Source organism: Armigeres subalbatus, unplaced genomic scaffold (genome assembly GCF_024139115.2).
Source record: "Armigeres subalbatus isolate Guangzhou_Male unplaced genomic scaffold, GZ_Asu_2 Contig1246, whole genome shotgun sequence".
Taxonomy (NCBI): Eukaryota; Metazoa; Arthropoda; class Insecta; order Diptera; family Culicidae; genus Armigeres; species Armigeres subalbatus.
This window is the reverse complement of record NW_026942008.1, coordinates 32,059-46,420: the sequence shown is the minus strand read 5'-3', so window position 1 is coordinate 46,420 and position 14,362 is coordinate 32,059. Positions and strand designations below refer to the sequence as shown.

At 46.2% G+C, this 14,362-nt stretch overlaps 2 protein-coding genes across 2 annotated transcripts; one reads left to right on the top strand and one right to left on the bottom strand.

Moving 5' to 3' along the window:
* Positions 1-4,739: 4,739 nt before the first annotated feature.
* On the top strand, positions 4,740-7,193 carry LOC134202504 (BTB/POZ domain-containing protein 1-like). The gene is made up of 2 exons (XM_062677503.1): positions 4,740-5,474; positions 7,059-7,193. Exons 1-2 carry the CDS (start codon positions 4,740-4,742, stop codon positions 7,191-7,193), a joined length of 870 nt encoding a protein of 289 aa, XP_062533487.1.
* Positions 7,194-10,222: 3,029 nt separating this feature from the next.
* Positions 10,223-14,362, bottom strand: LOC134202493 (uncharacterized protein K02A2.6-like). Its single transcript, XM_062677475.1, has 3 exons — positions 10,872-14,362; positions 10,329-10,828; positions 10,223-10,269 (listed from the first exon to the last, which is right to left on the bottom strand). Exons 1-3 carry the CDS (start codon positions 14,360-14,362, stop codon positions 10,223-10,225), a joined length of 4,038 nt encoding a protein of 1,345 aa, XP_062533459.1.

The window sequence follows — 14,362 nt, the reverse complement described above, 5'->3', positions numbered from 1 at the left end:
AATATTAGTACTTGTATTATTAGTAAGAAGGAAATGACAAGTCAGTCAGGTTCATTTACCTGTCAAAATTCATCCGACAGTTCACTGTCAATGCGGCGATAAATGATTTTGTTTATGTTTTTCTGAGTTTGTGCATAGAATACTGCGATAGGTATACACGGAAATTCATGTTATCCTTCGCTCTTTAATTTATTTATTCCGTGGCTAAATCCGGTTTCGTGGTATTGGCCTTTTTACAAAGAAAAAGTAATGCGCACTGGAGTGATTTTTTAGGTGGTTTTTATAGGCGGATTTTGGGATTTACATGGGTTTTAATTTGGGCGATTTGTACTTCACTCGAACGTATATACCTTCCATGAAAAATCTAATTTCGCTATACTCGTTTGACGCGTGTTTTTGAAGCGGGTTTCAATTTACGTGTTTTGCTGGACTTATGCGGGATTTTTAGTCCAATAATTGAAATTATTATGAAATTTAGGCAATTTCTTGACAGATAAATCATCTCAAAATTTAAGTTCAAAATACTTACTAATAATAATATCGCATCAAATTGTAATAAAATTTAAGTAGTTTTTCCTTTCTTCTCCATGATTGTTGTCAAAAATAGGGCAAGATACATGGCCCCACCCGAGATAGTTAAATACAACAACCCACATTCGAGTTGAATAAAGTCAACTTTAGGTAAACTAAGTTTAGTAACTAACTCTGCTTCGGGTAACATGTTTTTACGTAGATTACGGCAAACTACATAGTCATTTTACACAAAATTGGGTTATTGGCCCAAAATGCGGTTTTAAGCGAAAACAACCCACTTTTGAGTAGTTAGCATCCCACCATTTGAATACTTAAAGTATTTCTGCTTGCTCCAGAGTTATTTGATAAATTTCACAATTCTCAGTTTTATATTGGAAAGAGAAATTTATTCGTAGTGCATAGTATTTCACGGTATAGTAATTTAAAACACTTTCAATAATAGTTTTTTCTCTGTTAATTCGTTAAAAACAATAAAAGATGTACAGTAGACGTTCGATAACTGCAAGTCATTTAACTGCAATGCTTTTTAACTGCAATTCGATGGTTGCAACAGTTTTGCAGTTATTGGACCGCTAAACTTCAAACTGATGTCAAACGCAATGACAGCTGCATTGCGCTGCACATTTAGATGCACTTTTATTGCATCTGACGTCGATTGACAACCGTTTGACGTCTAGAATGCGTTGCAGTTATCGAACGGCATTCGTTAACTGAAAAGTAAACATTTTGCAGTTATCGAACGGCTACTGTATATTTACTTTGCGCAGCTGAAATAATAAAATAAAAGCTACTTGTAAATTAAATTACAGCACCATTCATACTAGTAAAAGAAACTACAAGCCAACGCTAATAATTTCTACTTGTATTTTCTTTATGCAACAATTGCTTGTAAATTCCACTAATATTATTAGTGCGCTTTACTTGTAATATTAGACTTGTAAATTGATACTTGTAGATTCATTATGCAACAGAAAAATACAAGTTACAAGCTACCCTACTAATATTATTAGTAAAATTTCGATTATGCTACAGGCCCCAGGTGGTTCAGCTTACTCTGCACTCTCAGCTCTGCACATCAGAGCGCTGTTGCGCTATTAATAGAACAAGAGTCGTTTAGGTACTCCAGTAAAAGGCTGCAAGAGCAGCCTTTGGTTTGGTACACGGTCAATCGCACCACAAAATTACACCCAATAATATGCATGTTTGGCACGGCGAATGGTCATATGCTGACAGGGAAGGGGGGTTTGCTCCTCTCCGGAGGTGCAAATCTTACTGAGCGTCTGTTCTCCATGTTAGGGGCGGCTGATCATCGTCCGAGGTGCACCATGGTCCACCGGGAATAAGGAGGAATGGTCCTCCTTATTTAGGGGGTTTGGTGTCAGGCCCTGCAAGCCAGCCTTTAAAAAACATACGCAACGAACAATCAACAAGAGAGTACGGACCGGAACCACCACGGACCTAGCGACTAGCGACTGGAAACTCGGTTCGTGGAACTGCAAATCTCTCAACTTCATCGGGAGCACACGCATACTCGCCGATGTGCTCAAGGACCGTGGATTCGGCATCGTAGCGCTGCAGGAGGTTTGTTGGAAGGGATCAATGGTGCGAACGTTTAGAGGTAATCATACTATTTACCAGAGCTGCAGCAACACACACGAGCTGAGAACAGCTTTCATAGTTCAATGAAAGAATGTGCAGGTTGAGGACCAAAGGCCGGTTCTTCAACTTCAGCATAATCAACGTCCATAGCCCACACTCCGGAAGCACTGATGATGATAAGGACGCATTCTACGCGCACCTGGAACGTGAATACGACAGCTGCCCAAGCCACGACGTCAAAATCATCATAGGAGATTTGAACGCTCAGGTTGACCAAGAGGAGGAGACCGACTATTGGGAAGTTCAGCGCTCACCGGCTGACGAACGAAAACGGCCTACGACTAATTGATTTCGCCGCCTCCAAGAATATGGCCATTCGCAGCACCTACTTCCAACACAGCCTCCTATATCGGTACACCTGGAGATCACCACTGCAGACAGAATCACAAATCGACCACGTTCTGATTGATGGACGGCACTTCTCCGACATTATCGACGTCAGGACATAATATCGTGGCGCTAACATCGACTCTGACCACTATCTGGTGATGGTTAAACTGCGCCCAAAACGATCCGTCATCAACAATGTTGGGTACCGACGACCGCCGCGGTACGACCTAGAGCGACTGAAGGAACCTGATGTCGCCACTGCATACGCGCAGTCTCTCGAGGCAGCGTTACCGGGAGAGGGTGAGCTCAATGGGCCCCTCTTGAGGACTGCTGGAATACAGTCAAAGCAGCCATTAACGTCGCAGCGAAGAACAACGTCGGGTATATGGGACGAAGTCGACGGAACGATTGGTTCGACGAAGAGTGCCAACAGATTCTGGAGGAGAAGGACACAGCGCGGGCGGTCGCGCTGCAGCAAGGTACCCGGCAGAACGTGGAACGTTATAGACGGAAGCGGAGACAGCAGACCCGCCTTTTTCAGGAGAAGAAACGCCACCTGGAAGAAGCGGAGTCCGAGGATATGGAACAGCTGTGCCGTTCTCAAGAAACATGCAAGTTCTATCAGCAGCTCAACGCATCCCGCAAAGGCTCCGTGCCGCGAGCCGAAATGTGCCGGGATAAGGATAGGAGCATCTTGACGGACGAACGTGAGGTGATCGAAAGGTGGAAGCAGCACTGCGAGGAACATTTGAATGGCGCTGAGAGTACAGGCAGTGAAAGTCAAGGCAGCGGAGGAGATGACTACGTCAGATCAGCGGACGATGGAAGCCAACCAGCCCCCACCTTGATAGAAGTTAAGGATGCCATCCAACAGCTAAAGACCAAAGCAGCTGGTAAGGATGGTATCGGAGCTGAGCTCATCAAGATGGGTCCGGAAAAGCTAGCCACTTGCCTGCACAAACTGATAGTCAGAATCTGGGAAACCGAACAGCTACCGGAGGAGTGGAAGGAAGGGGTTATATGCCCCATCTACAAGAAAGGCGACAAGCTGGAGTGTGAGAACTTTCGAGCGATCACCATCCTTAATGCCGCCTACAAAGTGATTTCCCAGATAATCTTCCGTCGTCTGCATTAGCATTAGCATTAGCATTAGCATTGTTACGGTGTAATTCGTAGATTGGACACTAGTGATACTCATGTTTTACTTTTGAGATCCTTATCTAGAATGCTATCAGAAATCAAGAAGGGGAGTGGTCCTTGATTCCAGTCTTAAGCAAAAATAACAAAAGCATGAGGATTACTACTCCTGGCCACGCCCTTCTTCACCGTAACTAGGGAGAGGAAGGAAGTGTTGATGTAGTACTTACTTAACAAGAGGCCACCGACTTAGCGACACCCTCATAAGTACCACGGAGTTGGATAATGAGGAAGGTAATCGTTGGATCAGGATTTGCCTGTAGCTGGCAATGTAACCGTGGTAGATCTTATCCCGTAACACACCACGTAAAGGTGTCTACCCAGCATTACGGGTAAACAAAGTGATTTCCCAGATAATCTTCCGTCGTCTGTCACCATTAGTAAATGAGTTCGTGGGAAGTTATCAAGCCGGCTTCGTTGACGGCCGCTCGACAACGGACCAGATCTTTACTGTACGGCAAATCCTTCAAAGATGCCGTGAATACCAGGTCCCAACGCACCATCTATGTGCAAGAAGACGGTGTGTGGCGGCGAAGAATGAGCCCAACTATACGGCGAACCCAGTATCTAGAAGGTAGCTAAAGCCGGAAGGGTACGATGGGCAGGACATGTTGCATGAATGCCGGACAGCAACCCTGCAAAGATGGTGTTCGCTTCCGATCCGGCAGGTACGAGACGGCGTGGAGCGCAGCGAGCGAGATGGGCAGACCAGGTGCAAAACGACTTGGCGTGCGTGGGACGTACTCGAGGATGGAGAGATGCGGCCTCGAACCGTGTATTGTGGCGTCAAATTGTTGATTCAGTGTTATCTGTTTAGATGTATAGACAGATGTAGACTAAATAAATGAATATGCATGTTGTAATGCATTTCCCGGTCTCCCTAGTTACGATGATAAATTTACTCACGGCTCAATTTGATTGAAAAAAGCAGTAGGCTCAGAAAAATCACTAGCAGGTATTTCGTTATTGAGAACAAATTTTTTATGATGAGCAAACGAAAATTTTCAACCTCGTTTGAAATGTCTAACCAATTGGATCATTCGCAATGGAAGCAACTTGTCAACAGCACAAAACTCTCCGATGTTACATTCGCCGTAGGCTCAGAAGCTACAACCATTTACGGACATCGTTCCCTTATTGCTGCGGCCAGTGACGTCTTCTTTCGCATGTTTGTCGGGGATCTCGCGCCTTCCCAAGGAGCACCAGTTGAAGTGCCTGACATTGCGCCGGAAACCTTCATTGAGATGATCAAATTCATATACTACGACGAACCGAACGTTGAAGATGACAATGTAGTACTCCTGTATTATGTTGCCGAAAAGTACAACTTGGATCGACTGAAGGAACGGTGTCTACAGTTTATCATCAATCACGAGGATTCAATGTTGCGCATTTTGAAAAACAATACCGAATACGGTTTCGAAAGCATCTACGAGACCTGCCTGGAGATTCTGGGTCACAATCCGATCAAGTTTTTCAACGCACCCGAATTCATGGCACTTCCATTGGATGTGATGAGGCAGATTGCAAATCAACATACGCTGAGGTGTAATACTAAGCATTTGGTAGACGCACTGGAGAGGTGGGAACAGCACCCAGGTGAAGATCGGCAAGGAGCTGTTGATCAACTGAACGCGATTATTGGCAAGCGCAAACAACAGTCAAGATATTTTCGCATGAGGAAGTGTAATGTTTTTGGAACGGTTAAATTCGACGCAACTCTTGGATACATCCAGCTTGAGATTTCAGCGCATGTGCGATTGGTTTTTTATGGAGTGGGGCTTCATGTGGGTAGACAATTCACGCGAGAACTTTTGAATAATGAAGAATTGTCCATAACTGTAAAAATTATCAGTGAAGGCCGAACAAAACGAACAGATGTAGCTAAAGTTCAGTACAGAGAAGATATTTATATTCACGATTTGATGTTCGAGCCATACACAATCGAACCAAAATCGCAAGTATCCGTGGTTGTAGAAACACGCACAATCAAAAGTGGAGTTTTCTATGATCGAGCGCATCCAATCCACTGGGCATTGGACAGTCATGAAATATCACTTCATAACGTTTACCTTAATAATTATAATTACCCAGCAATAGCATACTTGCTGTATGAAAATAGATGTTTTTAAAATAAAATCTAACTCAACTGTTAATTATCATTGATTTTTTTTTCTATTTAAAAAAAATGTGCCGGTATATTTCAGCAGAGTAATTGGTCACTATTATCGCAGCTTCCTCAACTATCTTTCCGATCTTTCCATTTCACTATAGTTAGATTCCATTCACTATATAGATTATTTTAGACCAACATGTGGAAAGGGCGTAAAGGCTTCCCTAGACCTAAGCGATTTCATCGCCGCGACGGCGACAACTAGTCTCTATCGTTGGGTCGCTGCAGGCAATGATCTATTTACGCTTCCATACCAACGGCGACAGAATCGCTGTCGCCAAGTGATAGAATCGCGTCGCGTGTGTTTGGGGGAACCGTAACAGCCAAAATTTATTCTTTCTGATTCCTCATCTACATTCGTAGCTGTAGACATTAACAAAGAATCGGAAAGAATAAATTTTGGCTGTTCACCCTTTTCAAATGTTGGTCTAGATTTATTACCAGCCCCAAACGCAATACAATGGAACGGCGACGGAAACGGAAAATTTGACAGTTAGCCCATATATTTTCTGTCAAATTTGCCGTTTCCGTCGCCGTTCCGTTGTATGACGTTTGAGCGGGTCGCAAAATGAACGCAAAATGAACTTTTTTGGAGAAGACGACCCGCTCAAATTGTTGGGCAGAGGTGGACACAGCGCAACGGGTAAACACAAACGGAACCGGCCGCGGGAGAAAGAAAAACTCAACACGGGAACTTTCACGGGGACAACGAAATAAAAAAACAACTACGCGGTACAAGTCATGGTGGCATAATAAAAATATGTTTATTTACATGTCTCTATAGTTGTCTTGTCATCAGAAACACATACACTAACATCTAGTACCCATGTGGTCAATTTGCGAACCGACAACTTTTGGGTACAGTGTTGCCAGACCGCCAGTTTGTACGAGGAACAAACATTGTTTAATCCAACACTCCTTCTCAATGGTTGGCCTCGTATACACATGTTCCATCAAAAAATAACGAATACTCCTCCTTGTCGTCATGGCTCACCATTCACTTCATCACAGCTTCAATTGCGTTCTTTTGACTTCAGCTACACGACACCAGGGCTGCTGTTGTGCTTCACCGTCCTCCATAAGTTAGGCCAACTTCAGCTTGTAGAAACACACCGACTTCTCTCCTACCACAACTTCTTTCCCGGTTGCATCACAAATCATACAGCTGTCCTTAAAGTTTACTGTGAAGCCTTTGGACGTCAGCCTGTCAACAGATATCAGCCCACTCGTCAGCGACGGAACGTACAAAACCTCACTCAGCTTCACCTTGATCACATTGCCGCTTCCATCAAAACACTGAATAGAGCCTTCACCACATCCCGCAGTGGCAGCAATCTTCCCGTTGGCCTAAATCACATCGGGACCATCCACGCTCTTCAGCGACTTGAAAAAGTTTTCATCAATAGTCATGTGATAACTGGCACCACTGTCCACGAACCACGACTCTTGTTGTTGTCCACATCCAGCCATAAAACATACACCGGCACCATTGTTGTTGTTGTTCACTCGCTTGGCATTTTGCTTCTCACTCAATCTGTTTTCCGGCTTATTGTCGTCTTCTTCTCCTTCTTTGCCAAATACTGCCGGCAGTTTCTGATATAATGCCCCGAATTTCCACAGAAGAAACATACCCGCTCCGACGTTGCCGCACGTTGCACTGCCACACTTTTCATTGCTGTTGTTTCACCTATGTCCACCGCCGATTTACTTGCACGTTCATTTCTCCTCTCGAATTCGTCGAGGAGCTTCGTCTTCACCAGTTGCATGGTGATGTCGGCATCGGCACGACTTTCCAAAGCCGTCACTAGCCCACTGTAGGAATCCGGCAAGCTCCGGAGAATCATTGCGATTCGAAGGGTTTCTTGTAACTTCAAACCCGCGTTCGTTAATCGATCGAACAGATCGTCCAACACCATGAGATGATTCTCGAGATCACTTTCTTCTTGCAGATTCAGTCCGCAAAGCTTCTTCAACAGAGACACTCGCGAGGTAACCGTGTTCTTCTCGTGGTACTCTCGCAAGTTGTCCCAGAACTTCTTCGCACTGTTCGCGTTTTTCACTAAACCGAACTGATTGTCATCAATAAACAATCCGATAGTGGCACGAGCTCTCTTGTCGTCTCGCGTCCACTGTTTCGACACCGTTTCTGGCTTTTCGTCTTCGATGACGTACCACAATTCTTCTCTCGTCAGTAACATTTCCATTCGAAATTTCCATATTTGCCAGTTTTGATTGTTCAATCTGGCAAATGAAATCTTATTCACGTCCGCCATTTCGTTTTACGGCACGGAACACTAGTCTTTTACACTCGAACGAACACGCAATTTCTCACATCTTTTTCTCCTCTATCCGGAACTTCCCTGGGCACCATAACCTGTTAGGCAGAGGTGGACACAGCGCAACGGGTAAACACAAACGGAACCGTCCGCGGGAGAAAGAAAAACACAACACGGGAAGTTTCACGGGGACAACGAAATAAAAAAAACAACTACGCGGTACAAGTCATGGTGGCATAATAAAAATATGTTTATTTACATGTCTCTATAGACTAACGCAAAATGAACTCCCCCAAGAAATTATGACGTTTGAGCGGGTCGCATAATGAACGCAAAATGAACTTTTGTTCGAGAAGACGACCCGCTCAAATGTCAAAATCCATGGGGTGAGTGAATTCGATGAACCCCTGCATAAGTCTATAGTTGTCTTGTCATCAGAAACACATACACTAACATCTAGTACCCATGTGGTCAATTTGCGAACCGACAACTTTTGGGTACAGTGTTGCCAGACCGCCAGTTTGTACGAGGAACAAACATTGTTTAATCCAACACAAATGTCAAAATCCATCGGGTGAGTGAATTCGATGAACCGCTGCACAGGTCTATGGGGCAGTGCGCCGAATGAACACTTTGACGTTTGATCGGTGCGCTGTTTACTAAAAATGAACACTTTCATACATCGAGTTCATTCAAAATGAATTTCGGCACCGCTCAAACGTCAAATAATGAACCTTATATGCACTGCCCCATTCAGTTCGGCCCATGGCTGGCACTTCGCCAACCACGCAGTCAGCGGAGGGTCCGCAAATCGTCCTCCACCTGATCGATCCACCTTGCCCGCTGTGCACCCCGCCTTCTTGTTCCCGTCGGTTCATTATCGAAAACCATTTTCACCGGATTACTGTCCGACATTCTGGCTGCGTGCCCGGCCCACCGCAGTCTTCCAATTTTCGCGGTGTGAACGATGGATGGTTCTCCCAACAGCTGATGCAATTCGTAGTTCATTCGCCTCCTCCACGTACCGTCCGCCATCTGCACCCCACCATAGATGGTACGCAGCACTTTCCTTTCGAAAACTCCCTGTGCGCATTGGTCCTCCACGAGCATCGTCCAGGTCTCGTGTCCGTAGAGTACTACCGGTCTAATAAGCGTTTTCTTCGCCAAATACTGCCGGCAGTTTCTGATATAATGCCCCGAATTTCCACAGAAGAAACATATCCGTGTCCGTAGAGTACTACCGGTCTAATATGCGTTTTGTAGATTGTCAGTTCTGTACGGCGGCGAACTCTATTCGATCGGAGCGTCTTGCGGAGTCCATAGTACGTACGATTTCCTGCCATGATGCGTTTCCGAATTTCTCTGCTGGTATCGTTATCGGCGGTCACCAGTGAGCCCAAGTACACAAATTCTTCAACCACCTCGATTTCGTCACCACCGATAGAAATTCGTGGTGGGTGGCTTATAATACATTAACCTTATTTGAGCCTCTTCCTATCATGTACTTCGTCTTCGACGTGTTGATGACTAGTCCTATCCGTTTAATTTCACTTTTCAGTCTGATGTAGGCTTCCTCCATTCTCTCAAAGTTACGTGCCATGATATCAATGTCGTCGGCGAAACCAAATAACAGGACGGACTTCGTGAAAATCTTATCACTCGTGTCAATCGCTGCCCTTCGTATTACTCCCTCCAAAGTGATGTTGATGTTGTGACTGGCCGAGATAAATTCCACAACAGCTAACTTGATTTAATTCACTTTATTAACTTAATTAATGATACTGGTTAGGTTACAATGAGCACATGCTCGCACCCGGGGAGGCTGATTCTAACTGTCAGTTAAGGGGCGAGCAAAGTGTGTGTGTTGTCAGGTGTAAGTAGTAAGGTGTCTTACAAAGCAGGTGTAGCGTCCAGCGTATTGAGTGCACAGTAAATAAAGCTTAGGTATAACAACTCTCCCTCTTTTTGAGAAAATGGACATTAAAATCACAAATTTAGTTTTTGGGGAGGTTTAATCACTCGATTTGAACGTCTTAGAGGCTGCGGAGGCAACCTATTTGCTGATTGGGGCGTCCTGGTCGCCGCAGAACTCGAGGGCGGCTGGGAAATAGGATCCATGGGTGATGCAACAGGTTGAGGGCGCGCTATTGGACTCGCACCAACAGCCACTTCACCAGCAGGCTCGATAGCAGTTGCCACCGGAGCAGAAACAGGAACCGTAAAGGCCATTCGTTCAGTGTTCACCTCCTCCCTAGGAGTGTTCACCAATTCTTCACGCAAATGCGCACCTACTCCAGCGATGTGGTCAATGTGGCGTTCCCAAACTCTTCCGTCATCTAGGCGGACCAGGTACCGCAGTTTACCAGCTTTCTCCACGATCTTCCCGAACTTCCACTTGTCTCGCGAAAGGAAGTCTCGCACACGAACGCGGTCTCCGTCCTTGAACAGTCGTACTGCAATATCCTTCGTAGAAGTCGGCTCGTTCTTCGGTAGCATGAGGTCGATTCTCGACCGGATTTGACGGCCGAACATCAGCATGGACGGCGATTGACCTGTGGAAGGATGCAGCATCTTCCGGTATGTCAGCAGGATGTTCGAGATCTCCATGTTGAAATCGGATTTCGGGCACTTCATAGCTTTTAGCTTTTGTTTGAAAGTTCTGCACGTAGCGTTCCGCTTGCCCATTCGTCGATGGATGATACGGAGCTCCCATTTTGTGCACTACGCCGTTCATCCGCAAAAACTGTTGGAACGCCTCCGAAGTGAATTGCACTCCGTGATCGCTAACTAGCACCGATGGAATTCCGAATGTAGCGAATATTTCTCGACACATCATCACCGTACTCTCCGCAGTAGTAGACTTGCACACTTTAATCTCCGGCCACTTGCTGTACGCATCAACCAATATGAAGAAGTAGGTATCTTGAAAAGGTCCAGCAAAATCCACATGGACTCTCTGGAACGGCATCGTCGGCGTTTCCCAACAATGCATTCTGGTTTTCACTGGATCGGGTCGGACCGATTGACACTCGGCACAGTTGGATATCATCTCCTCTATATCGTGATCCATTCCTACCCACCAGCAGTAGGCTCTGGCTAAGGACTTTGTCCGTGTCGTACCGAAATGGGTACAATGCAATTCTTCCAGCACTCTTCTTCGTAACACAGGTGGAACATAGACCCGTATACCGCGTAGCAAACAACTTTTCTGGAGTGAGAACTCGGTCTGATCCACTCCGAAACGTTCCTTACCATCCACTGGTTGTCCATACTTGATCCCTTGGATGAGATTCCGCACCGTCTTATCTTCAGCTGTGGCCTGGGCAAGTTCTGCAGCAGTCAGCGGCAGTGTTTCAATTTGGTTCAACTCGATGACATCAGCTTCCTCCATCAAATTGTCCGGATCCGCTTCATCCAGAGGAATTCGGGACATTGCATCTGCATTAGCATGGTCAGAAGACTTCCTGAAACGGATCTCATAGTCGAACGACTGCAGGTATGTTGCATAGTGTTGCATTCGAATGGCGGACATTACCGGCAGCCCCTTGTGTTCTCCAAATATTTTGGATATTGCTTGGTTGTCAGTGATAAGCGTGAACTTCCGGCCGTACAAGAATTGGAAGAACTTCTTGACGCCGAAAATGATGGCATAAGCCTCCTTGTCAACTTGCATGTACTTTTGTTGAACTCGGTTGAGCGTTTGAGAAGCAAATTGTATCGGACGCTCCGTTCCGTCCGGCATTAGGTGTCTAAGCACCGCACCAACACCATAGGTCAACGCATCGGTTGCAAGAAGCAACGGTAGTTCCGGCGAATAATGAACAAGACAACTATTCGACTGCATTTGTTTCTTCACGGTTCTGAATGATACTTCGCACTGCCTTGTCCACTTGAACGGCACATCATTTTTCAGAAGGTTGTTCAAAGGATAAAGAACCGTACTGAGGTTCTCAAAGAATCTTCCGTAGTAGTTAATCAGGCCAACGAACGACCGGACTTCGTCCTTGTTCTTTGGCTGACGCATATCTTGAATCGCTGTAATCTTCTCCTGCATCTTATGGATTCCTTCCTTATCGATGGCATATCCGCAATAGTCGATCTGCTCCGCAAAGAATACGCACTTCTCTTTATTTACTCGAATACCATGTTGGTCTAGCCTCAGGAGAACCTCTTCTAAACGCCGAAGATGCACTTCATCGCTCGGTCCCGTGACCTTTATATCGTCGAGAAACACTCGCACTCCCTCGATTCCCTGTAGAATCACTTCTATCTGACGCTGCCAGATTGCTGGCGCCGACGCGACGCCGTACATGAGTCGGTTTGGACGATACAAGCCACGATGCGTACTCAAGGTAAGTATTTCCCTGTCCTCCGGGGCTACTTCAAGCTGCAAATATGCTTGCACGAGGTCAATTTTGGAAAATTTCTGTCCTCCAGCTAACGACGCGAAAAGTTCATCCACCGTAGGCAGTGGATGGCGGTCTACGAGAAGATTTGGATTGACCGTTTGTTTATAGTCCCCACAAATTCTCACACGGCCTTGGGACTTCTTCACTGGAACGATCGGCGTAGCCCAGTTACTCTGGTTTACCTTCGTTAGCACACCTTCTGCTTCAAGCTTGTCTAATTCATCTTCCACCGTCTTCTGTAGATTGAATGGAATCTTCCTCGCCTTCAGAAACACCGGCCTGGCATTCTTCTTCAACGGTAGGCTGGCTTGAACACTACAGATCTTCCCGATGGAGTCGTCGAACACTTTCGGAAATCTTTCCAGTATCTGCTTGAGAGCAGCCGTGCGCGAGGGAGTAGCATTCGAAATCGCATTCACTGCGCCGCGATTGTGGAACACGGTGTTCCAGTCGACCGGAATCGTATTTAACCACTCGCGCCCGAGAAGTGGATGTTTTTCGGATTGCACAACGTACAACGGTAACGTAACTTTTTCACCGCCGTATTCGACCCGCGTGTCGATTATACCCAGAACTTCGATACTGGTTCCGCAGTAGCTCACGAGATTTGTGCTACAATCACGCATTCGTAGTCCAGAAAAATATCTGTCTTTGCATTTCGCGCTTACGATACTGACCGGCGATCCAGTGTCCACTTCGAACCGAATGTTTTTCCCGTTCACTAGTACGTCCAACAGGAAACGAGCACTACCGGATCTTGCATCTACGTTGCACACCTCCCGCACTGGTGCACTTCCGCGATCGTCACCGTCACCGGACTGATGCAAATAGTTCGTTTGCACCGCATTCGTTTTCTTCCCGGAGCGGCTTACATCCGACCTCCCGGAGGTCGACTTTTTCATGCACACTTTTGCGAGATGTCCCTTCAATTTGCAAAACGAGCACACAGTGTCTTTATGGCGGCATGTATTTGCAAAGTGCGACTTTTCCCCGCAGCGAAAACAAGAAGAATCGCTCGCACTTCGCCCCACTTTAATAAAAGACTTCACCCCAGCGTTTATTTTGTTTTGCTTCTCTTGTTTACCTTTTTGTCCGGTCGGGCGATGCACGGCGTTTACCTCTTGCTTGGCCAGATTCCCTTCAATTTCCGCACCTCCTTTCCTGGAAAGCTCCATGCTTACAGCAACGTCTCGAGCATCTTGAAGGGTCAGCTGTCGCCTCTCTAGTAGCCGGCTCCGGATATCGTTCCGTTTGATACCGAAAACCAACTGATTCCGCAGGGCCGTTTCGAGATATGCACCGAAATTGCACGTAACGGCTATTCGCCGCAATGCCACCAGATACTCGTCGACCGTCTCGTCGGGAGAAGCAGCATCCTTATCGCCTTGGCGGCGGCACTTAAATCGAAAATTTTCGCTGATTTCCAGCGGCTGGGGGTTGAAAAATCCCTCGAGAAGGTTCACAATCTCGGCATACGTTTTATTCCGAGGCGTAGCTGGTGCGATCTTGTCGCAGACGACGTCGTAAGTTTCGCACCCCATATGGTGCAGCAGCAAACTTTTCTGCATCGCTTGATCGGCGATGCCGTAAATGACAAAAGCATTCTCCAATCGCTCCACCCACCGCATCCACTTCAACTTTTTTCTATCGAAGGGATCAATGGCGAAGTTTGGTGGCGGAGCACCAGCACCAGCAGCAGCAGCCATTGCGCCTCCTCCGGCAGCAACATTCACACCGGAAATTCCACCTCCGGCACCAGCAACAGCATTTGGATCTTGCAGCAT